Source organism: Emydura macquarii, unplaced genomic scaffold (genome assembly GCF_026122565.2).
Source record: "Emydura macquarii macquarii isolate MOO-44397 ecotype Brisbane River unplaced genomic scaffold, CSIRO-AGI_Emac_v2 contig_2365, whole genome shotgun sequence".
NCBI lineage: Eukaryota > Metazoa > Chordata > Testudines > Chelidae > Emydura > Emydura macquarii.
The window spans coordinates 4173032-4197950 of record NW_027132502.1 but is presented as its reverse complement, the minus strand read 5'-3'; the positions used below and the strand labels follow the sequence as shown (position 1 = coordinate 4197950).

The 24919-nt window shown below is 64.0% G+C and overlaps 2 protein-coding genes and 1 long non-coding RNA gene across 3 annotated transcripts; 1 reads left to right on the top strand and 2 right to left on the bottom strand.

The window, feature by feature from the left end:
• Nucleotides 1-590: 590 nt before the first annotated feature.
• LOC137161661 (uncharacterized) lies at nucleotides 591-5679 on the top strand. The gene is made up of 2 exons (XR_010922150.1): nucleotides 591-680; nucleotides 5015-5679. It is a non-coding gene; the product is annotated as an uncharacterized lncRNA (long non-coding RNA).
• On the bottom strand, nucleotides 5072-7851 carry LOC137161660 (phospholipid scramblase 1-like). Its single transcript, XM_067561042.1, has 4 exons — nucleotides 7254-7851; nucleotides 6305-6379; nucleotides 5763-5955; nucleotides 5072-5508 (listed from the first exon to the last, which is right to left on the bottom strand). Exons 1-4 carry the CDS (start codon nucleotides 7717-7719, stop codon nucleotides 5286-5288), a joined length of 957 nt encoding a protein of 318 aa, XP_067417143.1. The 5' UTR covers nucleotides 7720-7851; the 3' UTR covers nucleotides 5072-5285.
• A 2148-nt stretch (nucleotides 7852-9999) lies between these two features.
• On the bottom strand, nucleotides 10000-23889 carry CHRNG (cholinergic receptor nicotinic gamma subunit). Its single transcript, XM_067561041.1, has 12 exons — nucleotides 23847-23889; nucleotides 21736-21875; nucleotides 20897-20941; nucleotides 20384-20493; nucleotides 19382-19537; nucleotides 18284-18381; nucleotides 14976-15179; nucleotides 13219-13333; nucleotides 12292-12406; nucleotides 11489-11696; nucleotides 10468-10601; nucleotides 10000-10236 (listed from the first exon to the last, which is right to left on the bottom strand). The coding sequence occupies exons 1-12, from the start codon at nucleotides 23887-23889 to the stop codon at nucleotides 10072-10074; spliced, it is 1533 nt and encodes a 510-aa protein (XP_067417142.1). The 3' UTR covers nucleotides 10000-10071.
• Between the last annotated feature and the right edge of the window lie 1030 nt (nucleotides 23890-24919).

Below are 24919 nucleotides of genomic sequence, written 5' to 3'. Positions count from 1 at the left end.
ATGAGGAAACCTATTACGTGCTGTGTTTGATCAGTTCTTGTCAGCTGGCTGAAGCAGGGGGGAGAAAACAGTGCTGGAGCACTGCTGGAGAAATGCTGGGTCTCCTACTAGTAGAGAAGGGGCACCCAGCTGAGCTGCCACAAGGGGGGTTGTCTATTCCCGCTGGGATTGGACTAGACCAAAAATAAGCCATCGAAGTGGTACGCAGAGAAAGGGGCCCAGGATTTCAGGTAATGATACCGAACACATCCACTCACCCTTGCCACCCCTGCTCATGTGTGATCCCCATAGCACAGACGCCAGGTGAAGTGATTCTCCAAGGGCGGGGCAGAATGAGGGCCCAGAAGTTCTTGTTTCCCAGGCCCGTGAAGTTATCTGAAGCTTTAAGGAGAAAGCTTATCATAGACAGACCCAGGATTCTCCATTTATTAAAAGGAAATTTAATTCATCTCTACTGAAAGGCCAGCCCTGGCCATGAGACACCCAAAGAATTCTGTTGCACACATGATGAGCTGTCCTTTTATAAGCCTGGCAATTTACCCATAATTCCCTTTCTTAAAGGGGAAATTCATCATTTCCTTTCACCTGGGGGGGGAGGGGCAAAAATCTGCCTTTGCTGCATGTGGAGCAGGGGCTGGAGCAGGCAGGTGGCTGGGAGATGGCACTCCACACCGCAACCGGTAAGGGCCTTGGGCACAACATGTCCAGGGTTTGGGGAATCCTAGTATAACAGCTGCAGTGGGGGGGAGCTGCTTTTGAAAGCATTTAGCCTTTTGAACTGCTGCTGGGTTTGTGCTCTGCTTTGGGAGCGAACAGGCTAACCATGACTTTTCCTGGGGGGTCGGGCACCCCCCCCTCACAGGGGATTAGGAGCCAGGTGTCCTGGCTTTGCCACTGATTAGCGCCGGGGACTCTGCAGCTCTATCTACCCCTCTCTAAGACAGGGCTGCCGCTGGCGCAGGTGTGGTGAGCTGTTTGAGGGCTCTCTGAGCAGCATGGGTCCTGGTGTTAGACGCCTCGGGTTAATTTCTCCCCTGCACGTGTGGGGTTCAGGGTGACCCGCACCCTCCACACCCCCCTCTAGACTGCTGCACCCCAAGTGCTTCCGCAGGGTCTGTGCTAGAAGCTACGCACCCTGGTAAGGAAAGGAAAAGCTGCGTGGGGCAGGGCTGGCCAGGTGAGGTCTGGTTAGGTGAGAAATCTGCCCCGAGAGGGAATCCTTTCCAGGTCCCTGGCACAGTGCCATGAAGACCCCCCACCTCCTCTTGCTAGTCTTGCTGCACCTGTTCGTTGCATCTTGTCCTGCATTTAGTGGTCTGCCCTGTCAGGTGGGGATCCCGGCTTCACACGTCTGTACAGCACCCAGCACACGCAGCCCTGATTCGGAATGGCGCAGTCGACCCCTGTGGTTCTGGAACAAGCTGGAACCAGTTCCCCAAAGAACTTCTGCGGGGGGGTTGCATCAAACCCTCCCGCTTCCACAGGCACCTACCCAGCTGCTCTCAGCCCAGAGTAAACTCTTGAGTCAGCTGGGAAACCCCCCAGACACCTGTTCCTCCGGGCTCTGATTTTATGGTTTCATTGACTTCTTGTGACAGTCACACAGGGCAAGCTGGGAGGCCGTGGAAATAGTGGTTTCCAGTGCCCAGTAGGTGTGTGATCTGAGCCTGGCGTGCTCCTTCGTCCTTCCCAGTGTCGGGAGGGTTTGCCTCGTGCCGCACCCAAGGCTTGTGCTGGGTTTGAATTGTTCACTTCTTCTGCTTGTCCTTGTGATGCTGGGGCCTTTGAGGGTTCCCAGAGCTGGGTACCAGAGAGCTCAGGGTGTGAAAATAGCGCATGCGGCTGCCTGGGATTTCACAGTGAAATGGGAGAGGAAGGGGGTGGCCCGGTGATTGTTCTGCCACAGATGTCCTGTGTGGCCTTGGGCAAATCCCTTAGCCTCTCTGTGCCTTAGTTTCCTATCTATACAAGGGGGATAATTGCTCTGCCCTGCCTCCCAGGGGTGCTGCTTTAAAGGTTGTGAGGCACTCAGACACAACGGTGGTGGGGCCAGGCGAGCACCTAAGATAGACAGAAACCACGTCAGACGCCAGGTTCTCCTGCACAAGCAGTTGCCTTGTGCAAGCAACACGTGCAAAACCAGGGGCTGAGCGCCATCCCGCCCCGACAGAGATCCTGTGCCGGGCTGTTGGGATTTCCGTGGCTCCGGGAGCCCAGGCTACCACTGCTGGTCTGGCCCCCCTGACTCTGGCACGGCTGGTCTCTTCTAGGCCTCCTCAGCTCATCTCGAAGAACATGAAGTTCTGTGAAACAGCCAGACGGGGTTACAAACACAGGCTTCTCCAGACGTCCGGGGTCCCAGGGTTCCACACAAAGATCGAAGCGGGAGATGGGAAAATAAAATAGAGGGGCAGACGCCCCAGAGCGCTGCCAACCTGCCCGTGCCCAGCAGCTGCCGCTGAACGGGTGGAGCGGATTGCAGCCGCCCTCATCTTCAGCACTGGGAGGTGTGGGAGACCGGTCCCAGCCGGCCAGGATCCAAGCGATCCCCACGGGGGCCAGGCAGGAGCAAGGATGTTGAATCTCCACTGGGGGCACGGCAGGGCCCGGGCCACCCAGTAGAGCTCCGTGGCCAGCCCGGCTCGATCCGCAAGCAGGCACTTGGGGCTCTAGGGGTGACTGACCCCCACCCCCAGCTGGGGATCTGCAGGTCGGCCAAGCCTGGGGTGAGGTCAGCCCACGCAGGCTGCTGTCTGGGGTGCGTGGGGCTGCATCGCCCCGCCCGCTAAGTGGGCAGAATCCACGGGTGCGTCTGAACCGAGCCCTGCACCCCGCGGGGGGCGCGCTGCCGCCTCCTACTGGATGGACTGGCTGACCAGTCGGCGTGTGCGGCGAACATGTCTCCCGCTGGGGGTGGCGAGAAGCAAAAGCCTTCATGCGGCTCAGCAGGCCTGAGCGGCTCTGGGTTGCTGCTCACGACAAAGCTTCAGGGATGCCGCTGCGTGGAGCGCCCTCGGCGCGCCCAGCCCTGCACAGACGGGACAGGAGACAGTGCGCGCCGGGCAGCCGGGGCCCGTCTAAGCCGGGGGGCTAAGGACATGCCGAGAAACGCCAGCTGCAGGGAGAGGTGGGGGGCAGGGGTGACGGCAAGGAAGGGGCGAAGCGAATCCGGCCCGGGTTTGGGCGCTGCGGGGAGGATGGCACAGGGGAGGGCGGGTGGCTGCATTGCCTTGGGTCTCGTGTCACCAGGCGCCGGAAGGGAGCCGGGGCAGCGAGCTGGCGGGCGTGGGGCGGTGAGTGTGGGCAGAGCAACGTCATGCCAGGCAGCAGCCAAGAGACGTCACTGCCCTCCACACAGCCCTTCGCCGAGAGGCGAGCTGAGCCCGGGCACCCTGCTGCCAGGGGTCGCTGGTGAGGCCCCTTCGCTCCTGACCCCTCCAGTCGTTCGCCAGGGGTAGGACTGGAAGGGGGGGGTCCCTGGCCCAGGGCCAGCAGAACCCCAGGGGGTGGCGTGAACGGGGCGGAGAGCGGGCGCACGGCAGGCGTCAGCGGGTGGCACTTACCAGCAGGAAGGCGGCCGCCAGCAGGAGAGCTGTGTCCTCGGCCCCCATCTTTGCTGAAACTGACAGAGAGAGGGTGGGGAGACCCACAGCTCCGCTCCGGGTACAGGGGGTGATGCCAGCGCCCTCCCGGCCCCAGAACTGCCCCACTGCCCGCCACAGCAGGTTTGGGGGCCCTGCTCCCACACGGGACGTTCTGCTGCCCCCCGGGGCGAGCGTCCTGGCTGCATCCTTTTCTGCCGGGCGCTGTTCTTCTCCCCCAGCAGCAGGCTGGGCACCCTGGCACAGGCCTCGTGGCGTCCGAGAGGAGACCCTCCGGTCTCTGGGTGGCCTAGACACAGCAGGCCCTGAGCCACCGTCCCAGCGCTTGCCCCGTGGCTTGCTCTGTGGGTGAGGCCCGTTCCCTCGTCCTTGCTGGAGCTCAGGTGCTTTGGGGGCAGACATTGGAGAAGGGGGGAACGGGAGGAAATTAAACCAGAGCCCATCTCCACAGTGACTGTGCCCGGGCCAGGCCTGTTTGGAGGGTGAAATGCACCAGGAACTTTCACTAGCAAAACAGTGGAGGAGTTTGTCCTGCTGGGGGGAGGGAGGGGCCTGTGGAGAGCGCGGCCAGTTCTGAGCCCCGCTGACGTGTGGGCACGCACGCCCCACCTCGGCGCCCCCCCAGAGCACAGCCGGCCTGTCCTCCCCGGAAATGGACGCTGCTCCGCGCTCCCTACTTACTGTCCACCCCGAAGAACTCGTGGTCCATGTTCCAATCCTCGTTGAAACCCAGCCACCTCTTCCAGATCACGGCCACGGGGCTGCCGGCGCGGGAGGTGACCTGGGCGGGAGGACAAGGACGAGCAGCTCAGTGCCAGGGCCCTGCTAGCAATGGGCTGGGGCTGGGGCTGGAGACGTCCCCGATGAGGTGTTCTAGCTGAGATCCTGACTTAGCATCGTCACGAGAGCTGCCCTACTGGGTCAGCCCATGGTCCATCTGGCCCAGTGTCCTGTCTCTGTCCATGGCCAGTACCAGAGCTTCAGGGTGCATGGAGGGATCCACCCATCTTCCACTCCCAGCTTCTGATAAGAGGTTTAGGGCCACCCTGAGCATGGGTTTGTGTCCCTGGCCACCTTGGCTAATAGCCATGGCTGGACCTGTCCTCCATGAACTTCTCCAGGTCTTTTTTGAACCCTATTATTCTGTTGGCCTTCACAACATCCCCTGGCAAGGAGTTCCCCAGGTTAACGGCACGCTGTGTGACGAACTATTTCTCATGTTTGATTTAAACCTGCTGCCTATTAATTTCATCAAGTGAACCCTACTTCTTGGGTTACGTAAAGGGGTAAATAACACGCCCCCTCTTCCCTTCTTCCACACTGTTCATGATTTTATAGACCTCCACCCTACCCCCCTTGGTTGTCTCCTTTCTAAGCTGACTGGTCCCTGCCCTTTTAATCTCTCCTCGCAGAGAGGCTGTTCCATACCCTGGATCATCTCTGTTGCCCGTCTCTGAGCCTTTCCCAGTCCCGCTGCATCCTGGTTGGGATGGAGCATCCAGACCTGGCGTGTATGCTGGTGGACATTACGCCAGTGCCTTCTGTCCCCATCCTTCCTGCCCAGCGTCCCCCACCGTGTACAGCCCGCGTGGCAAAGGAGGGGACCTGCCAGCGTGGGGGTGGATGATACATGAGACGCCTGTGTTGCTATCCAGGGAGTGTGGACAATCCAGTGGAAACCAGTCAAAGCCTCCCTCCTCCCCCAGTCCTCATCCACCCCCAACGTCTACGGTCTGTGCGTGGCAGGTGCCCCAGTGAGCCGCGCTGCCCGGTTCCAACGCCCGCCCGCCTGACCTGGAACTCCTGGTTGGAGCAGCAGCGGCTGGCGGCGCAGGAGCCTCGGATCCTCATGGTGGCGGCGCCGTGGGGGTCGCGCACGTCCCAGAGGTGGGCAAGGACGCCCCACCTAGACACAGAGCAAGCTGCGTGGTACAGCCAGGCAGGGCAGGGAGCCTCCCGCGCCAGCCAGAGCAGGCAGCTGGAGTCGCTGGGCTGCACTGCTGGGCCCCGGACTGGGCCTGATCGCTGGTCCATGCGCCCCACCCCGGCCACTTCCCGCAGCCTGCCAGTGGCCAAACCCTGGTGGCTCAGAGGGAGGCGCTGCCCCTGGCTGCCCCACGCTGCCCCGGCCATCCCTTCCCGAGCCTGCGGCGCCCTCACCTCTGCCGCACGCTGCCCACGAGCTGGTCGCCGGTGGCGAACACCTGCATCTCTGTCCGGCAGCCGCCGAGGCAGCTGGTGCCCGCCCCAAAGGGCCGTCGGAGGCACAGGATTTCCTGGCCCCGCAGGTCCCGGAGGTGGATGCGGCAGGCGCGCGCAGGGCCGCACAGCTGCAGGCACAGGCGGCTGGTTTCTGCGGTGGGCACAGAGAACGGTGCTGACCGGGCGGCCCCGCGCAGCGGGCAGCCGGCGGGGACCCTGCGCCCCACTGCTGGGGGCATGGGGGCCGCCAGGGGCTGCTCCCGTGCACTGGAGGGGGGGGCTGTGTTGTTCCCCGCCCAGAGCCAAGGCAGAGCTCCGGGCGGTGGGAACAGAGGGGCCATGAGCAGGATCCGTGGGTCATGCGCTGCTGCGGGGGGGAGCTGGCGGGGGATGGCTTCCTACCCAGACCCCTGCCCCCACTTGGGTGGGTTTTGTGCCCCTCCCTCCGTGACAGGTGACAATGAAGGAGGCAAACGGGCCAGGGCGGGGGGATCAGTTACCTTCGATAGCTACCAGCAGCCTCTCTGCCTGCGCCGTGCCCACCACGTACGTCCTCCCTGGGTCCCCGGCGAACCCTGCAACAGTCACAGCGGCTGAGCTGTGCCCCCCCCCCCCCCCCCCCCCCCCCGGCTCCATCCCGCTAGCGCCAGGCCTGGGCCAGCAGCAAATGCCGCTAGCCAGAGTCGCGCCTTTCGATCCGTCGAGGAGGGCTGGCACGCAGCGCGCCTCTGGGCACGGGCTGGGGGCATTCATGGCCCCGTCGCCAGGGCCCATCTGGGGGGTGGGGCAGCCCTGGGCCAGTGCACGCCCAAGTGTTGTGGCCAGCCGGGCTGAGTGGCGTGAGACCCAGCACGTCTGGCCCTGTTCCCGGGAGAGGACCCCACGAAGCACCCAGCCCGGCGACGGGGCTGACATCCCCATCCTGCGCCAGTACACAGCTCCCTGGTGCATACCCTGCCACGCCAACACCCCTCATTGCCTCCCCCCCTTGGCCCCTGGGGTGCTCTGCACCCCTCTTCCTGCTCCTCTGTGCTTCCAGTTGGCACTGGACTGGGCCGTGCTGATTTGGGACCATCTGAACCCCTCGGAGATGGCCCCTGTGGAGTTGGGAACCTCTTCGCCCTTCGTTCCCCAGCCTGCGGTGCTGGCTGTTGTGATGTGGGGGCCTGGCCCCCCAGGATCTCACCTGAACCCCCCACCCCAACTCATTGTACCTGGCCCCCAGCCACCGCCAGACAGCACCAGCTTTCGCTCCCGACTGCTGGGCTGATTTGAAGAGACGAGCGGGGGGTGAAAGGCTCTGCCACCCCTCCTGCCACCAGTTCCCTGAGCTCCCCGGTCCCGGGGGCAGCTGGGATCACTGCAGGGCTCTGGTAAGGAGGAGGCAGGGGATGACCGCTGCGGGCGCCACGGGGAGGAGAGAAGCCGCGGCCCTCGCAAGGACCTTACCGCGTGGCCCAGCTTGGGAGGTGACGCGCAGCTGGGAAACCCCGGCCAGCACCTGCAGCCCCGGCGGGGCGACGTCCTCATCCTCCTCCACCCGCCGCAAACTCTGCTCCGGGCTCCGTCTCCAGACTCTCCTGCCCCGCCAGCCCGGCGGCGACTCCACCACGTCCTCCCCGGCAGGCTCACTCCGCTCGCTTCCCGGATGCCTCCGGCCCGCGGGTTCACAGCCAGGGAACTCAGCCGCGGAAGGGGCATCGGTTCCCGCCCGCCGAGCCGGCTCCGTGCTCCTCCCGAACGCAGCCTCTTGGGCCTCCTTAGCCCGGCTTGTGCCTTCCCGGCTGGGGGACGTCCCCCCGGCCCGGCGGCCCAGAGCCCCCTCCTCCTTCCCCGGGGACCTCCCCAGAGCTTGGATGTGCTTCTCCCGCGTCAGGTGCCCGAAGGGAGACAGCGGGGAGCTGAGCCCAGCCATGCCGAGGGGCTGAGGGCTGCGGGCAGGCCCCGGCTCTGTGCCTGAGCCCTCGGCGTTCGGAGGGCACCTGCTCTGCAAACTCCCCGGCCCCTCGCTCCGCTTTGCAGCTGGGCCGCCAGCGGCCCCCGCCAGAGCCCCCCCGCCCGCCCACCATCGTTGTCATCCCAACCAGCCGGATCTCCCCCATTGTGCGGGGACAATGGCGCCGCTGGAGCGCAAAGGGCACCGCGCTGGCCCCGAGAGGTCAGCGGAGGGCAGGCGGGAGCGACAGCTTTCCTGGGAGGAGGGGGGGCCCGTCTGGGGGGGGACGTGACTCACAGGTGGCAGGGGTCATTGCCAGCCAGCTGCCCAGCCAGTGCCCATCGCTGCCCGGCCGGGTCAGGGCGCCGTCCAGCCCACAGGGGCAGGAGGAAATGGGGTCCCTTCTCCAAGTGAACGGACGCCCCCCCTGCCCGTCTCCAGTGGGGCATTTGACATCCTCAGCCAGGAGCACAGCAGCGCTTGGTTCCCCAGTGCCCCTGCCGCGGGGGGCTCCCTGCCACCGTCCTAGGGCTGACTGCCCCGGATAGTTGTAGGCCCCTTCCCCAACGGACCAGGGAAAAGCAACCCCTGCTCTCCACCCCCCCCCCCCAACACCGAACTGAGCTGTCTCCCCAGAATGTGGATTTGGCTCTGGCCCAGGCTGATTTGCGGGGCCGCCCGCGAGGGCCTGTTGCCGCTGTCCACGCTGGACGCTGGGGCTCGCTCGCACCCAGGACGGGAGGTGCAGCAAATGGCAGGTGGCTTTTCTTTCTGCCGAGTCCCCCTCCAGTGCCATGGGGGCGTCCCCTGCTGGGGGTCTTTGTGTGGCTGCTACCGGCCCCACGCGGAGGGCGTCAGGGAGGAGGACTTGGCTCTGGTCGCAGATCAGGGCAGTGAAAGGGCTTCACCGGCTCTGCCCTGAAAATTAGTCCGCCAGGTTGAGACTTCAGCCCCTTTCTGCCCCTGCCCCCTTGTGCCTGGGCATGGCACGGCTGAAGGCCCCGTGGGGCATTATGGACCCCCTGAGCCCAGCCCCAGCCGGGACCACCCCAGCCCGGGCTCTGCCCACCTCCCCAGCGTGGGAGCCCCTGAACGCGGTGTGTGAGAGCGGAGCAGCGGCAGCACTGGCGTCTTGGCAAGCGCCTTTCTGGGCCCCCCGGAGCAGGCTGAGAACCGGCCGGGGCCGCGGCTGGCGAGTGGGGAGTTGGAAATGGATGTGTGGGGAGTGTCTTGGGAAGTCGGTCCTCCTGGCGCAGTCGCTCCTGGGCATCAGAGGTCGTGGTGGCCTCCTTCCGTCACCTGCCAACGCTTGCAGGCTGTCCGAGCATGGCAGGGGCGGAGCGGCCGCGGGTTCCCACGCCCGCTGCACTGCACGCGCAGATCAGCCCGTGGCCCGTGCAGCTCCAAGCACTAACCCCTCGGCGTCGGGGCCAGGCAGAGAGAGGGTTAATGTCCGGCCGAGGAGGAACGGGCTGGCCAGAGCTGCCATGCAAAGTAGGAATGAATCCACTAACGCCAGAGCTCAGCCAGCGAGGCCAGCACCGCAGGGACCGCGGCGTGGCCGGCTTGCGGGTGCTCTGGGTGTGAGCTGCTCACCCTGATGGCACAGGAAACCCACGGCTGGGGAGAGCCGATCCGGGCTCTGGCGTCGCTGGGGGCTCAGCAGCAGCGGGGCAGCCTCCTCCACCCCACTTCCTGCTCCCCGGCTAGTTCGGGGAAGTCATGGCCAGCAGAGGGGCCGCAGCCCCCACTGGAGAAGGGCCCGTCTCTCCTCCCCACCCCCAGTGCCTTTCCCTGCTGCCAGCAAAGACGACCAGGAGCCGGTTGGAAAGGCAGTGGTGTTTACTCACACGCCTGGCTCACATGAAATGCACGCGGCCGCCCCAGATCTCCTGCCAAACCCCCGTGCGCCCTGCCCCACTCCCCTGGCCATCGCCCACCCCACTGAGCTACTCCGGCTGTAGCATTGGGGGCCCACATTCAGACAGAGCCTGCAGCTCAGTTGCCCTTTCCATGTAAACAAGGCGAGCGAGAGGTCTGGAGCTGGCTGCAGCGCCGGCTCGGGGAAACTCCGGACTGTCCCGTTCGGGGCCGTCTCCTCCCCACGGGCCGGGTCACCCCGGCTGCAGACGCCTCTGGCCGCAGCGCCCCAGAGCAGCGCTGGGAACCGCGCCTGGGACACGGCAGCTTTGTGGGAGCCCCCGGCGCGGGAACGGCCCACCCAGGGGACCCCCGCCGACCCGTGGCATAGCTGTGGCAGGAGGCTCTCCGCAGCCCCGCTGGCAGGGGCCTCGTGCAGACGTCCTGGGCTCGCCCAGCCCGTGCGGGGCGCTACGGCAGGTAGCGCTTGGGGTCCCCGGGAAAGGGCACTGCTGGCGCCTGGTTGAAATGGCCCATCAGGAAGATGCTGACCGTCCCCAGCACGAAGAGGGAGGCCATGACCAAGAAGCAGACCCGGTCGATGACCCTCCCCACCAGGATCCACTCCTCGTTCTCCTGCGGCGGAGAGACACAGACGCTCCAGGCTCTTGCTGTTGCCACCACTGAACTGCACCCACTTGCCCTCTGCGGCTAAACACGGCCCCTTCTCTCCTCCCTGCCTCCCCGCCCCCCTTGCGTCCCTTTCCATCTTGCTCCCCAATTTGCTTCTCCTTCCTCGGCTCCCCTCAGACTGAGCCTCTCTGTTCCTGGTCCCGCCCGGCGCCCCCAGCTCGGGCCAGCACTCACGTTGTCGAAGGCGTTCTGCTCCTGCATGGTCTTGGCAATGTGGTTGCAGGCGTCCACGCAGGCCTGGATCTCGGGCCCGGCCTGCACCAAGCTGTGACAGAGACCCTGGGGGCACCCGTTCTCCAGGCCTTTCCCTAGAGACGAGGAAGAAGAGGAGAGGGGCTAGCACCGGACAGCCGGCTGTCTCGAAGGCCAGGGCGACACCGGGACGCCTCTGCACGCAGTCTCCACTGTCCTCCTGCACCTCGGAGGCACCCGGCCCTTTGCAAAGCCCAGGCCCCGCAGAGCAGGCTGAGCGGTGCACAGTGGTTCACGACTAGCCTGGTGCTCCGGGGCGTTTCCACGGGTTGGCACAAGCGATGCCACGTTTGGCCCTCCCTGCTGGAAAGCCCACGGCGGCTGGGAGCCGGAGCAGCGCCACGTGACTCAGTTGCCTAGTCACACACCTCCCGGGAGGAAAGAGCCGAGGCCTGAATTTTGCTTGCGTCGATGATTCGCCCAGACCGGGGCCGGGCTGGCGCCGCTCACCTCGCCCTGTTTGCCGCCCGCGTTTGCATCGGGCCTGGATGCCGGAGCAATGGGGGCTATTGACTCTCCTCTCCCCCGCAGCCTGGCTCCTGGTGCTTGGCGTCTGTGGTGACACCCTCACCCCCGGTACCAGGCCAGTCAGCACTACCCCACCCCCGTTCCGAAAGGCTGGGGGGGGGCTGCACTTAGGGGAGGATTCCCTGCCGGTGGAAGACCCAGGGGAGCCATGGTCTCTGCTTGGCCCCCGAGCCGGGTAGCAGCCGGGCTGGCAAACGAGCTCCCCGCAACACCCAGCCTGGCCCTGCCGCGGCCCCTGTCGGTGGAGTTTGGGGCCCTTCGGTCCTTGTTGCTGAAGCTGCCAGGGGAAGGACCCCCCTGTTCTGCATGATCTGCCTCTATGGGGTGGAGGCACCTGTGCTAAGGACCTCAGGCCCCGGCTGCCCCCGCCGTGAGATTCTCCTCCATCGGCCCCCCGCGCGGAGCAGCCACGCACCGATCTTCTCCAGCACGGCCTTCATCAGCCCGTCCCTCTCCTTCTGCTTCTCGAAGACCAGCTCGGTCCGGGCCTTCCACAGCACGTACTCGTCGGCCTTCACCATCAGCCCCAGGGAGCTCCGGCGCCGTGCCATCAGCGGGCGGGCGGCCGCGTCGCTGCGGCGCATGTGCATCCCCAGGAAGCGGGGCAGCCGCCGCAGGCAGATCTGGGGACAGAGCGGGGAGGAGCCGGCATTGTCACGCATGGCAGGGAGCTGGGGGGGACTGCCACGCTCACACTGGGGGGGGTGGGGGTGCTAGTGACGTCACACTCAGCGCACGGGGGGGCCCTGTCTGTTGGGATGGGGCTGTTGGGATGTGAGCCGGGGCCGGTCCTTGGTGTTTTGGGGCCCGGTTCCAGCCCCATGGCCCTGCCCCCCCAACCCCACCGCCATGCCTTCGTTTGGGCCTGTGCAAAGCGGTGCGGAGACGCGGTTGGATCTGGGCGCTGAGCACGCAGCTCTGGCACTGCCAGGGCAATGAGACGCTGGCGCCAGGCCCCACATCTCCAGCGCCTGGACACGCCCTTGTGGAGCAGCGCGCCCCACGGCACCAGGGGTCGGGCCCATCTGTCCAAGTCTCTGGGGCTCTTCATTCTGGGAAATGGCTTGGCGGCTCAGTGGATTGGCCTTTGCCCTCCCCCCTGCCCCCCGAAGTCAGCTGAGAGCTGTGCTTTCCCGGGGGCAGTGACTGGCGCAGGAGGGAGTAGGCGGCTCCCCCTCAGAGCCGGCACCGAGGTGGGGGGAGTGGGGCCCGTCCTACCTGCCGCACTTTCTGCGCCATGGAGTGCGTGTTGGGCGTCCTCAGCGACACGTTCAGCACGATGACGGCGTTCGCCACGATCACCACCGTCACCACCAGGAGAAACGTCAGGTATCTGGAGGAGAGATGGGACCTCCTCCGTCGCTGTTCACTGGGCCCACTGCCCCCCGGCCCCGCTTCACTAGCCATGTGGCTTGTGGCGAGGCAGAGCCTAGGGCAAAGCCAAGGGCTGGCTGGGATCGGGGCATGGGAACCACCCGTGTCTCTTGCTCCGCCGCAGTGGACCCTGCAGCCCGAACGTACGTAGGAGACGAAGAGAGCCCGGACAGAACTCCCCAATGGCCCATCTAATCTGCTGTCCCGTCCGCAGCAGCAGACATCTCCTGTAATGCGCCGGTCAGTGCAGCATTGCTGCATGGGAGAATCTCCCTCCAAATTCCCAGCTGCGGGATCCGTTTCCGTTCAAAACGTGAAGAAGGATGGTGCTCCGAGCTCCATCCTAGCTACCAGAGCGTGCGCCCGAGTCTCGCTATGCTGTTTGCCTCGGCACCACCCTGCAGGGGTGAGTTCCGCAGATTAACCATGGGCCGTGCAGAGAGGCCACTAGGCAGTTCTATTAATTCTTGCCCTCGTGCTTGCATTAGGGGGAAGGGAAGCTAGGAGCAGCACGGCCACGATTCCACAGGCCTCGGAGACGCCCTCTTCCCTCCACGCTGAGTAGCCTGACGCTCGCTCTGAATTCCCAATCCCCCAGCCCTGCTGGCTCTGCGCATTCCTGGTATGTCCCTTGGAACAGGGCCTTAACTCCGCTCATTCTGCCCTCTGAGGCTAGGTGAATAGTCTCGGCTGGGATTGTGGGGGGCAAGGCACCTGGCGGATTTGGCCCCGCTGGATACAGGCTGGCAGGCCTCGGGGCGCATCACTTACTTGCCAATGAGAGGCATGGCGTCCGAGGTCTCGGGCACCTTCTGTGCGATCAGGAAGAGGAAGACTGTCTGGGCCAGGAGGACATTGATGGAGACCGTGCATTTCTGGCCGCCCGCTGCCGGGATGCAGAAAGCAAGAGATTAGCTCGTGTCTGCACCAAGATCCCCCAGCACTGACCCCTGCACCCTGCTGCTGGCCGCTCTCTGGGAAGGGCTTTGCTCTACTCCGCACACCAGAGCCCGTGAGGAGCCTTCCTTCCTAGTGGTTAGAGCAGAGAGCTGGGAGCAAGGAGCATCCAGCAGCCTGCCCCCATGCGAGCCGCTGATTGCTGGGTGACGCGCCGTGTGCTCCTGGGATCCCCACGCCTGGGGCATGCTGTCTGGGGAAAGTGGTTCTGACACTCCAAGGAGCCCTTCCCAGACAGGCGAAATCGGAGCCGAGCGGAGGCCGGCCCCCGACAGCGTCTCCGAGACTGGCCCCATTGGGATCGTCTAGTCTGACCTCCTGCACACAGCAGGCCACAGAGCCTCACCCACCCCTGGGCTAGCCCCATAACCTCTGGCTGAGCTCTGGAAGTCCTCAGGTTGATTGAAAGACTCCAAGGGACAGAGAATCCACCTGGTTCTAGTGCAAACCAGCAAGTGACCTGGGCCCCGCTCTGCAGAGGGAAGTGAAACCCCCCCAGGGTCTCTGCCAACCTGCCCTGGGGGGAAATTCCTGCCTGATCCCAAATCTGGCCATCAGTTAGACCCTGAGCACATGGGCGAGACCCGGCTGCCAGACACCCCGGGGAAGAATTCTCTGCTGTCAGCCATTGTCCATCCCGACGGGAGAGACTCATGCTTCCTGGAGGGGAGGTGAAATACCTGGGCAGGCGATGGAGGGAGGAACCAATCTTGTTCACATTTAAGCCCATCTCCGTGCAAGTTTCAGGGGGTCGGGGGGGAGCGTGGGCTGTAATTGTTTTGACTCATTGCAGCCATCCCCAAAGAACTCCCCAAAGAGCGAGGGCAGCAGGGTGGCCCCATTGCCACCCGTCACACCGCGTGGGCACTGGACCGGGTCTGACCCCATCTCCTTCCTGCTCCGAGAGCTGTGGATTGTCCCCGTTCCAGAGGCTCGATCTGGCTCAGTGGCAGGGGAGCTAACTAGGGGCCTGTCTCCACTAAAAACTGAAGCTGGCCTATGCTAGGTTGACGTACAGCCGTGATTTACTGAGGCAGTTCATGTCCGCGCTGCCCTTCTGTCGGTGGTGCGTGTCCACACCATGGGCACTTCCACCAACTCAAGATCCGCAAGCAGCTCCGCCGGGAGCCTGGGGGCTGCCCCCTCCTGGGCTCCCCGCTTCCCACTGTGCTCCCGGTGGGGAGAAGGAAACCGGGAGCCTTCGGGGGAGCGGGAGCTGGGATCCGGGAACCAGGACCCCGTGGGAGCAGCCCATCTCCGAGCGGGGAGCCCAGCGGGTGCAGCCCAGCTCGGGAGCAGGGAACGGGAAGCCTGGGCTGCAGCCAACAGCCGACGTAAGTAATCCACAGCGTCTGCCCGGGCGCCGCGCCGCCCTAACTACGCCGCCATCGGCCCCACGCCTCTGGCGGAGGTGGAGTTGTGCTGGCGGGGTAGCAGGGCCCTTAGAGAGCAGGGCAGCGGTGCAGACGCTGCCAGAATCGGCGCGATAGAAGCTGCCTCACGTCCCCCTAACGCTGGAGCGTAGCCCAGGCCTCCCCTGTGGCCCACGGGCACCGTGGCACCAGCCCTACCTTTGGCGGGCAGGAAATACACGAGCACGGCCACGGAGGAGATGAGCACGCAGGGTACGATGATGTTGATGACGTAGAAGAGCGGCTTCCTCTGGATGATCAGGTAGAAGACGACCTGTTGGTAACCCAGGTCGTCCGGGGTGAAGCGATCCGCGTTCACGATCTTCTTGGCCGGCCGGTGCTTGATTGCCCACTCCCCGTTCTCTGTGGGGGACACGCCACGGTACAGTGACGGCAACCACCCAGGCCCAGCCCCCCCTGGGGAGTCGACTTTGGGCCCTGACTCCCCCACGGAGCAGCAGGCCCCACCCCTGGGGGGAAAGGAACTCGTCCAGTGACCCCTTTGCCTCTTGCCCCCATTGCGGTGGGGGCGATGCTCTTCACCGGTTTCTTCAGTGGCAGGAGGATAGATGGGAAGGGGGAACCCTGGGTGGAGCCGGCACGGCACCAGGCTGCCAGTTCTCCACCGGCATTTGCGGGCATCTTTGGGAACAGGGGGGGGCGGGAGGGCCGAGGTCTCTGCGGTGAGTCTGCTGCTGTTTGCCGCGGCTCTGCCTGGCGCCCGGCACAATGCCGAGAGTGACAAGGCCAGCTGAGCAACTATTGACATTCTGTCTGTGCCGGGGGAGCCCTCCTCGAACCATTCACCCTGCGCCTGCTGCAACCCCGGCTCTAGGCAGACCACGCTAGGGGAGGGAGCCCGAGACAATGCCCCATAGATATGGAGGAAGAGAAATTCTTTGCTGGGGGCTTCCCACGGAGGGACAAAATAAAGATCCAGGAAAAGGGGCTTTGGAACTGGGAGAAGATTTACAGCGGTAGCTGGGAGCCCAGCACTGCAACGGCTGGACACATACAGCTACCAGCTTAACACACCCCGTTTTGAGGGGCCTGGCTCCCAGGGGCCCGATCCTGCATGCGGGGTCAAGCATCGCCAGCTCCCATGGAGGCTAGTCGGCACAGGGGGTTCGGATGAGGCTCTGTCGGCTCTCCCACCCGCGGCCCGGCCGCCGGGAGAAGCCGAGCGTGATGCCTTATTAAGGTTTCTTGTTTTTCTGTCAGCTGCAGGAGCAATAGAAAAAAAAAATTTTTTTTTAAACCAATCTAAATATCCGGCTCAGCCTGGTAATGCAAGAATAAATCTCACCGCCCAAAAAGCATTTTGTTCCTTCAAGATGCAATTAAAAGGTGATGGAAAACGTCATTGTCTGCCCGTGACAGCTCCATTTCCCCAAATCAATCAGCTCCCGGGAGCGGTTTGCAGGCAGAAAGCCTGAAAACAGGGGTTAGAAAAACAAATCTCTGCTCTCTCTCAGAGTTTGACTGTTCACCTAAGTACCTGTGTGATGGTGACAGCTGCTAATAACCCTCTGGGCAGGGGAGACCCATGGCATGGTGCTGGGCACGCAAGGGCTAGCAACTCCTGTTCCAAATACTAGCTACACAAGCTGAACTGGAAGCGTGTCCAGCCAACACGGGAAGGACCTGGAACAGTGCAACCAGCCCTGGCATTCCCAGTGCCTTCTCCAGTGGCTTTGCTCTCCGATCGCTGTGATTTGTGTGGTGCTGGGGCCCGGATCCTGAACAACTTTCCTGAATGCCCCCAAAAGCATCACATCGAAAGCGGCCTCCCCCTTCTTGGGCCAAGCCGGGGTGCCGGGAGCAAGGCGTTTATCCCGCTCGCCCACGAACTGCATGACGCGAACAGGACCCGTTGCAAAGTCCAGCGCTCATACGTCAGGAAATGCCAGAACAAGGAATTCCCTGTACAACCTTTCTGCTTCATTCCCGACACCCCTGCCAACCCCTGTACCAAATGGGGCAGGCGTCCTGGCAGAAAACAGCCTCCTTCAGTACCCAACCCTGGCTCATCCCCAGAGCAGGTCCATCCTAGACACTGACTGAGGCTGGAGTCCTGTGGGAAACAGCGTGTGGCCATGTAATTAACGGCTGTCTTAAGGCAGGCACAGGAGAAGGCTGAATTCGGGTTGCCCAGACAACCTTCATTCTGGCTGTTCCTCACCTTGGAGGGCTTGACGGCCTCACCTTGGCAGGGTTCTTTTAATGGAGGTTTCGGGGGGGTCGTTGCCTAGGTCATTGAAAAAGCAAACTGGAAATCAGCAGGGCCGCCCCCGGCCGTCTGAGCTACGAGAATAACGGAGAGCATCCGCCAGGCGGCCTGGCCGCGGTGGAGTCTGCCGGTCGCTTTCCCACATATTGGCTGACAACTGAGGGATGGGGAGATTCAGGCGGCTTGGACTCAGTTCTCGGCTCCGGAGGGAAGCGTGCTCCAGTGGTCTCGTCTGCCCGTTCCCCTAAACTTCACTCCTTCCCCTCCAACGTGGGCTTGTCCCAGGGCCAGTTTCCGCTCTGCGAGCTCCTCGGCCAGCCAGGCCTCGTCCCTCTTCCAAGCTTCTCATCTGAGTCCCAATTTCCCACACCCAGTCCTAGTTTCCTTGCCAGCCAGTCCCAGCCTTCCCTGTCCCCAGCCCCAGTCCCCCTGCCCAGCCAGGCACAATTTCTACCCCCTCGTCCCAGGCTCACTAGCTTGTTTCCCCCGTCTGCTCCTTTCCCTGCTCCCGGCCTGGCTTTTGCCCCCTCTGCATTTGAATCAGATGGCTTAGCAGTGCGGACAGGCTCCCTGCTCTAAGCTCCTGTGCCCAGCCCCACCCCAGCCAGCAGCCCCCCAATGGAGCACGCTCAGTTGCTCTGTGCGGATGGCTCAGGTGCCGTCTGGTCAGCGTGAGGAGCTGCTCCAAAGCAGGGGGGCACGCGAGCTGTTCAAAGCCGAGGTCCCCGGAATTGAATATGGGCAAAACAACGTATTTGTCCCTGGCCTCGTTCTCAGACCCAGCTGAACGACTTCGGCTGAGGTTTTCCCAAACAATTCAGCACGAGGTAGACACGTGGCATGGAAGATCTCAGCCCAAGGGTTGGCACAGATGATGGACAAATGAAAACAAGGTCTCGTAAGGGGAAGTGTCAGGAAATCTTAACAACAGACATACTAGCAGTCCCGCCTATCATCCCGGTGAACATCCTTCTCTCTACAAATGACTTGATCCCACGCCGGGCGGTGGGAGGGACCAGTTGGGTGCCTGGGATCCTGCTCTACTGTGTGCCTGCATCATGCTAAGCCATTCTTCCAGCCACCAGGCTCCTCAGCGATTTATGGCGCAGCCCTTTCTGGCACTGACATTTCCTCCACTTGCCAACAGCTGGAAGATTGCCAGACCCACGACTGGTATGCATGCCCCGCTGGGCCAGGGAAGCCGTCTGGGGGAGCGAGGGGAGAAGCAAGGCATTACCTGTGAAAGCTTCGGGGTCGATGACGATCCATTCAATGGTCTGCCCCTCTTCCACCGTCAGGAGCAGGTTAATTTCGTTGGCGCTGTAGGTCTGGGACCTGGGTGGCAGGAATGGGGGGAGAGGACATGCGTGGCTAAGGTTGGACATGCTCATGCAAACAGCGACGCTCAAACCCAGCCAGATCCCAGCTGCTCCTGGGGCCGGCGTGCTAGCCAGACGTACGAAGGGCTGCGGTCTCGGCTCTCCCATCCTTGTGGAGCGAGGCAGCATCTGGGCTGCCTGGTCTACGCCCTACGGCTCCGGCACCTCACCAGCTTGGGGTTAAGGCTGGTCCTGCAGCGCCATTGCAGCCGCCGGCCTCGCCTGGGTCTAGGGCAGGGCAGCCTGGGGTCCAGCCAGCCGACAGGCGCACGGGCACAGGCGGGGGAAGAGTTTTCACGTAGGCCCCGATCCTGCCATTGAACCCACCCGGGGAGTCTCCTGCCCTGATGCAGCACCGCCCTGGGTCTGACTGGAGGGTTCTATGCAGGTGACCCCGCCCGCCCCCAATAACAACATCTACCTGGGTCCGCCTGCAGAGGGAGGCGAGAGGATTTATTTGCGGGCAGGTGGGAAAGTGTTGAGCACAGGCATTTTGCTGGCTTAATGTCACACTCTCACTGGGCCGGCTTAGTCTGTCTCAGGAGGGGACGGGACGTCTGATAAAGCAGGGAGCCCCGCAGGGCTGTGTGAGATGGGCCCAGTGCAGGGGGGGGCCCTGAATTTCTTTGGTTTGCAGGCGTTTGTTGCTAGATCGGAGACCTACAGGGCTCGTGTGGTGATAACCGCCCTGGCGGCGGCTGCAGAGCACACCCAGCGCCACCTGCCTCTCGCTCAGGCTGTGGGAGCCGCAGAGGGTCGCAGTTGGGTGTGATATGATGGGCCCCGAGGCCGTGAGCTGGCCAGGCCAAGGGCGCTACGAGCCACCTGCCTGGCAGGAGAGCTGCGTGAGTGCCCCGTGATCTGCCTGCGTCCGGGGGACAGCCCCATCTCTCCGCCCAGCCCCTTCCCAGCCACGGCTCGGGGGCGGCCAGGCGGCCGGGGACGGCTGCACTCACTGGAACACCATGGAGCAGTTCTGCCAGTCGAAGGGGAAGTAGGTGACGAAGATGGCGCAGGAGGTGCGGTAGATGGCGGGCGGCATCCAGAGGAGGCAGCCGTTGGAATCCAGCAGCGTGTTGCAGTAGAGCGTGATCTCAAACACCCCGTCCATGCTGCGGGAACGAGAGGGGCAGCTCAGGCCAGCCAGGAGCTCCCTCCCTCCCTGCCCGTGGTTCACGATGTGGGCCGGCCACTGCCCGCGGGACTGGAACTGTCCCAGGCCCGCAGAGGAGCACCCAGCAAGGCGAGCCCCAAACGCCCCCCGGACACCCAGCCAGTGCCCACCTATGGGCTATAAACCCCCAAGAGCCCCATATGGACAGCATGTGACCGTGGGGAAGAGGGCACCGCCACTGCCCTCTGCTGGGCGGAATCAGAACTGCTCGTGGTTGGGCTCACAGCGCAGCCTATTGGCTGCAGCCCACAGGAGATAAAAGCCTCCTACTGCTGCCTCTAACGGAGACCTCCCCTTTTGCCCACGTGGTAGGGCTCTGTCTGCAGTGCTGGGTGCGTGAGGGATCGCTGCTGACTGTGACATTGCTGGGGGGGTAGCCACAGACCCGGACCCGGCAGGGAATTGAGCCTCAAGAGGTGTGTCCTGGCAGAGGGAGGACTGAACAAGGTCAGTTTCTGCTGCAGCCGTGGCAGCTGCCCGTGGCCAAGGAGATGGGCTGCGTCCGATGCCCCTCGAATACCCCGTGCCAGCCTTTCTGTCTGAGCAGCAATGGATCAGCTGAGCCAGTTCAGGCAGCTCCACCCCCACAACAGCGCCCTGCGGGCGGTGCGACGGTGGCTGGGAGCCCCCAGGGAAATTCGGCTTGGACGGGACGAGGTGGGTTTAATTGCCCTCTGAGCTCCCTGGGGAGCAGGGAGCCCAGCTTCATGCCCCATCAGACCCTGGGGTGAGCTCCCCCTGCCCTCACCGGCTTCATGCTGCCCCCTGCCCTCCAGCCACTCACTTGTTCTCCAGGACGATGTCCGGCAGCCACACCTCGGTGGAGGGCACCCGCAGTAGCTGGATGTCGTGGTATTCGTCAGGGTCCCACTGCAGCCGGTAATCGCACCATTTCTGGATCAGAGGGGCCGGGCAGAGCAGGGTCAGTCTCTTGTTATGCAATGAGCATCTCTGGCCACCCCCCACCCCAATACCACATCGCCCTGGGGCATGGCCTGCAGGGAACAGGCACGCTCGGGCTGGGACCTGCTAGGGTGGCTCTGTGACTTGTTCTGGGACCAGAGATCACTGACTGCCCCAGGGTGCCTGCCAGGGGGTGACCACAGCGGCTCTGCCCCTGCGGCTGATCTCAGCCAAAGCGGGGTCTGGCTACGAAGCCAAGCTCTGAACAATCCTCTCTCTCGGCGAGTCTCTGGCCCCGGCACATCGGCGTCCAAGCCAGGATGAGGGCTGGGCTTGCCCTAGCCCAGGGGCTGCAGGCGCGGCAGGGCGGTGGGGCGGCAGAGGGCTGCCTTACCATCTCAATCCAGATGTTGGTGGTGAGGGTCTCTTCCCGCTCATTCTGCGACCCAGAAAGAAAGGAGAGGGGGGGCTGTGCGATTACCGCCATGTTACCGCCCCACCCCGCCCTCCCTCACCCCAACAGCTTCCCTCCTGCAAGCTGGCGGCTGGGCGGCTCCCGTGGGTGCACGGAGCCCTGAGGAATTACCTCCCAGGGTCTTCCACCGTGCAGCAGCGTGTGGGGCATCCCAGGGGCACCCTGAGCAGCATCCCAGCCCTCCCCGCCCCCAGGGAAAGCCACCAGCAACCACGCGGCCACGGGGCACAACCAGGCAATGCCCGCACTGAAAATGTGAGGCTGCCAGGAACCCAGCTCCATATGCATTCACTGCCCCATGCCCTCGTCCACCCCCCCGCCCCATCACTGCCCAGTGCCCTCCTCCACCCCCCCGCCCCATCACTGCCCTGTGACCTCCTCCACCCCCCTGCCCCATCACTGCCCCATCAGTGCCCTAAGGAGAAGGGGCCGCCTGCACTCAGGTCTCTGCCCCTCAGGCTAGGCCTAACAGGGGGAGCAGCCGTCCCTGCCCTCCACACCTGATTGAAGCAGCCCCCTGCCTCAGTTTCCCTCCTGGTTTCGGGCAGGGGCCAGGCGCAATCTGGCCTGCTCAGGGCTAAAGGTAGGGAAGGGCCCGGCTCAGTGGCCTGGGTGAAGCCAGCTGCCTTTTAACACTCTCCTGCCTGGCCACGCGCCTCTCCCCCCACCCCTCCGCCCCCCAACACTGGGTGGCGCCGCGCCGCAGCTGGCTGCTGGGGGCTGGCAGGGAGCCGGGGGGAGGTGGGGGCTCAGCTTACCAGGGAGATGAGGTTGGTGAGGGTCAGCTTCAGCGTGACGTTTATGATGTCGCCCTCCCACTGGGCTGGGCGCAGGTTGCGGTTGTAGTTAGTCATCAGGTCCTTGAGCAGCTGCTCCTCCTGGTTCCGGCACCACACGGCTGAAAGCAGGACACAGCCGGGCCCTGAGGGAAGCGGGCACCACCCCACTCCCAGCCGGGGGCTGTGCCAGCCCCGCGGAGGGGCGGCCGGGCGCTTCCCTCGAGAACTGTGCGCAGTCGGCCCATCCGCATGGTGCCAGGTGCCTGCCCTGAGAGCCCAGGGCCGGTCCAGCCTGGGCCAGGGCAAGCGCCCCCTACACCGCTCCATTAGTCGGCCCCTTCGAGAGGGCGCTCGGTGTCTGGGGCCCCTCCAGCGAGACCCAAAGTGGGCAGCTGGGGGGGGACGGGTCTTTGTATTGGGTGGGTGCCCACGTAGCACACAGGCTGCGGGGTGTTGTGCTGTGGGGCTGAGACCCGTCGAACTGGATTCACACCGGGGCACCGGACAGGCACTAAACAGGAGCAGCTTTCTGCCGCCGCTAACCCGCGCGGGATTTGAACTGCCGCCAGGCAAATGGAAGTGTCACAAGCTTCTCGAGTGGGGGATGGGACCGCTGCGGGGGGGGAGGGGGGGGCTGTCCACACCGAGGTTAAAAGCCTACTACGGCTGAGCGGTAATGGAGTGACTTCTTGAGCGCGAGCGGCTGCGTGCTGTGCTTTGGAGCTGACGGGCTTGGGTTCAAATCCTGCCCATGACCTGCAGCTGGGTGCTGAGCACTCTGGAGATGGAAGCCCTGCAGGCGTCTGGGGTCACAGCAACATCCCGTTCATCCCTCTCCATGCAGGTGGTCCTGACACAGGGACCCCAGGAGGCACAAACGTGGCTTGCCCCCCACAGGCAACATGCGTTAAACCCAGCTGCACTGTGGCTTGCCAGCGCCGGCCCGGGATCGATCCCTGTCGGCTGCCCCGATCGTTAGCTCATTGACTTGTTTTAACAGTCCCCGGCGTTATTCAATTATGAACGTGCAATGCCAGGCCAGTCAACGCTAAACGCGACGCCTCTGGGGGAAGCTTAAAGTGCTCACGAATGTCCTCAATTAGCAAAACCGCCGCTGTGCTTGCTGGAAAGCAGCCGGGCCAGAGGAAAGAAGGGGCCTTGGAGAGCGTGTTGGGGTTTTTGCGCTGGCAACGGGCTAGCCTCCCTGTGCGTGGGCGTGTTCCACGCTCGCGCCTGGGTGTCTGTGCGTGTGCGCCCACGCGGCCCTGGCTTCTCTGGGCTCACAGCCACTGCTAACAGGCATACGCAGCAGCTGGCCCCACTGTAGCAATAATGCCTGCCTCTGATTGTTTTGTGGCCTCAGGAGTTACTGCTTTCAAAGCAGAAGGAGCCCTGGTCAGTTCCCCCTTTGCCCCAGCCTCAAAGAGAGAGGGTGGGGGCAGCAGGGTGAAATAGACGGGGGGTGGCTGCCCCATGACCGGCAGGGTGAAATGGAGGAAGGGTGGTGCCCCGCGCTGGTGGGGCATGGTGGTGTGTGACATCCCAGTGGAGTGAGCAGGATCCCGGCAGGCGTGTCACGCTGCAGGACTCGCGGCCCCCCCCCCCCCCCCCCGGCTGTTCAGGGCTGGGAGTGGGTACAGGCAGCTGGTGCTGCAGGGACTGGGATGAGGCTGCTGACGCTCAGGTCCGCTCACCGGGCAGCTACTGCTATTGGTAGCCCCAGGCAGGAGCCGGGCCCTGCTGTGCTAGGCGCTGTACATCTGCATAATCGCTAGACAGCTGCCGGCCCTGGGTTGTGCAGAATGGCACGTTGCCCTACACCAGCCAGCAGGGCGAGAGGGGCTGCTGCTGCGCCCCAAACCCAGCTGGAAGGGATGGGGAGTGACTGCTGTGAAAGGGGAAGCTGCTCCACACCCCCCCAGGCCTGGGATGGAACTGGGGACAGGGGGGGTCTCCTCAGCTGCCCTGATTCACCGGCCGCTGAGCCCAGAACAGAGTACTCCGTGCTCACTGCCTCGCTTTAGCTGCCATCTCCCCATCCCCACGCCCGGCCGCCCCGTCCCCCCGGCAGCAGGCTGGGCATGGCTTACCTGTGAGGGAGCCGAAGGCCACAAGCAGAGCCAGGCAGCGCATGGTGGTGGCGGCCTCCCTCCCCGCCCGGCGGCTGCTGTGTGCGCTCGACAAGCTCTGGAGGTTTATTTTGGGCCGTGGCCGGTCCCCCCCCCACATCCCCCCGCACCCCTCCTACCCCCAAGCGCGCCATGCCTGCGGTCCAGCTGTCCAGCCAGCATTGTCAGCTGTTCCCCAGCCCATGGCCAAGTGCCTCTGAAACAACAATGGGGGGAGGGGACACTGACAGTGGCCTGCAGGGAGGGGGTGACTCAGGCTAGCAGCCACTTGCCAGGGATGCACGGGAACCAAACCACCCCCCGCCCCCGCATGCTGAGTGAGGGAGTGTTGGCGATACCTGTATGAGACGCATGCGTGCCTCAGTTTCCCTGTGCGCTCAATGCACCCATGTGGCGTTGGACTCCTGCAGCTGCCTGGCTGGAGGCCTGAATCTTTAAGCTGAGCTGTCCAGACCCTGCCCCTGTGACTGGAGGATGCAGAAGAGACACAGGGAACCCCGCGGACCGGGACGTTAAGGCCCGTGTAGCCTGGGCACGCGAACACAGCATGGCTGGAGCCAGGGACAGAGCAGCCAGGTGTGAGTAGACTGTTCTCGAGGTTGTTGCTGGGAACAGGAGGCCACGGCGAGGGCAGAGGGAAGCAGAGAATCCGGGACATCTGTGCTCCGCTTGCCTTTCCCGTGCTCAGCTCCTGACGCCAGAGGCTGGCTGCCAACTGGTTAGGACGGGCTGCCCAGTGTTGCTGCAAAGTCCCCGAAGCACGCTGCTCCTTGCGCAGGGGTAAAGACCCTTGGAAGCAGCCCCCACCTCTGTCCGACCCGCTGGTCAGAGCTCACAGTGGGGCACATGCGCGGCTGGAGCCTGAAGGCCCAGTCCTGAGTCGTGGCGGCCATGCGGCCCTGGGGGGCTAGGGTGCTAACGGGGATCTACCAGGAGCCTGTTCACGCCTGGGGCATAGCACAGACCCTGTGAGTTCATGATACTCCCCCAGCCTGGAGCTGGACCTGACCCAGGCTGGGGCTTGGGGATGGTTC

What these genes read in the sequence shown, in the direction of transcription:
- LOC137161660 (XM_067561042.1), bottom strand. Translation starts at nt 7,719, where the DNA reads ATGGCTGGGCTCAGCTCCCCGCTGTCTCCCTTCGGGCACCTGACGCGG. An exon ending in GCTGCTGGTAGCTATCGAAG is followed by an intron (nt 5,956 to 6,304) that starts GTAACTGATCCC and finishes TGCCCACCGCAG; the next exon opens with AAACCAGCCGCCTGTGCCTG. An exon ending in GTGGGCAGCGTGCGGCAGAG is followed by an intron (nt 5,509 to 5,762) that starts GTGAGGGCGCCG and finishes CTCTGTGTCTAG; the next exon opens with GTGGGGCGTCCTTGCCCACC.
- CHRNG (XM_067561041.1), bottom strand. Translation starts at nt 23,889, where the DNA reads ATGCGCTGCCTGGCTCTGCTTGTGGCCTTCGGCTCCCTCACAG. An exon ending in GGCCGTGCTGGAGAAGATCG is followed by an intron (nt 10,602 to 11,488) that starts GTGCGTGGCTGC and finishes CCTCGTCTCTAG; the next exon opens with GGAAAGGCCTGGAGAACGGG. An exon ending in AGCAGAACGCCTTCGACAAC is followed by an intron (nt 10,237 to 10,467) that starts GTGAGTGCTGGC and finishes TCTCCGCCGCAG; the next exon opens with GAGAACGAGGAGTGGATCCT.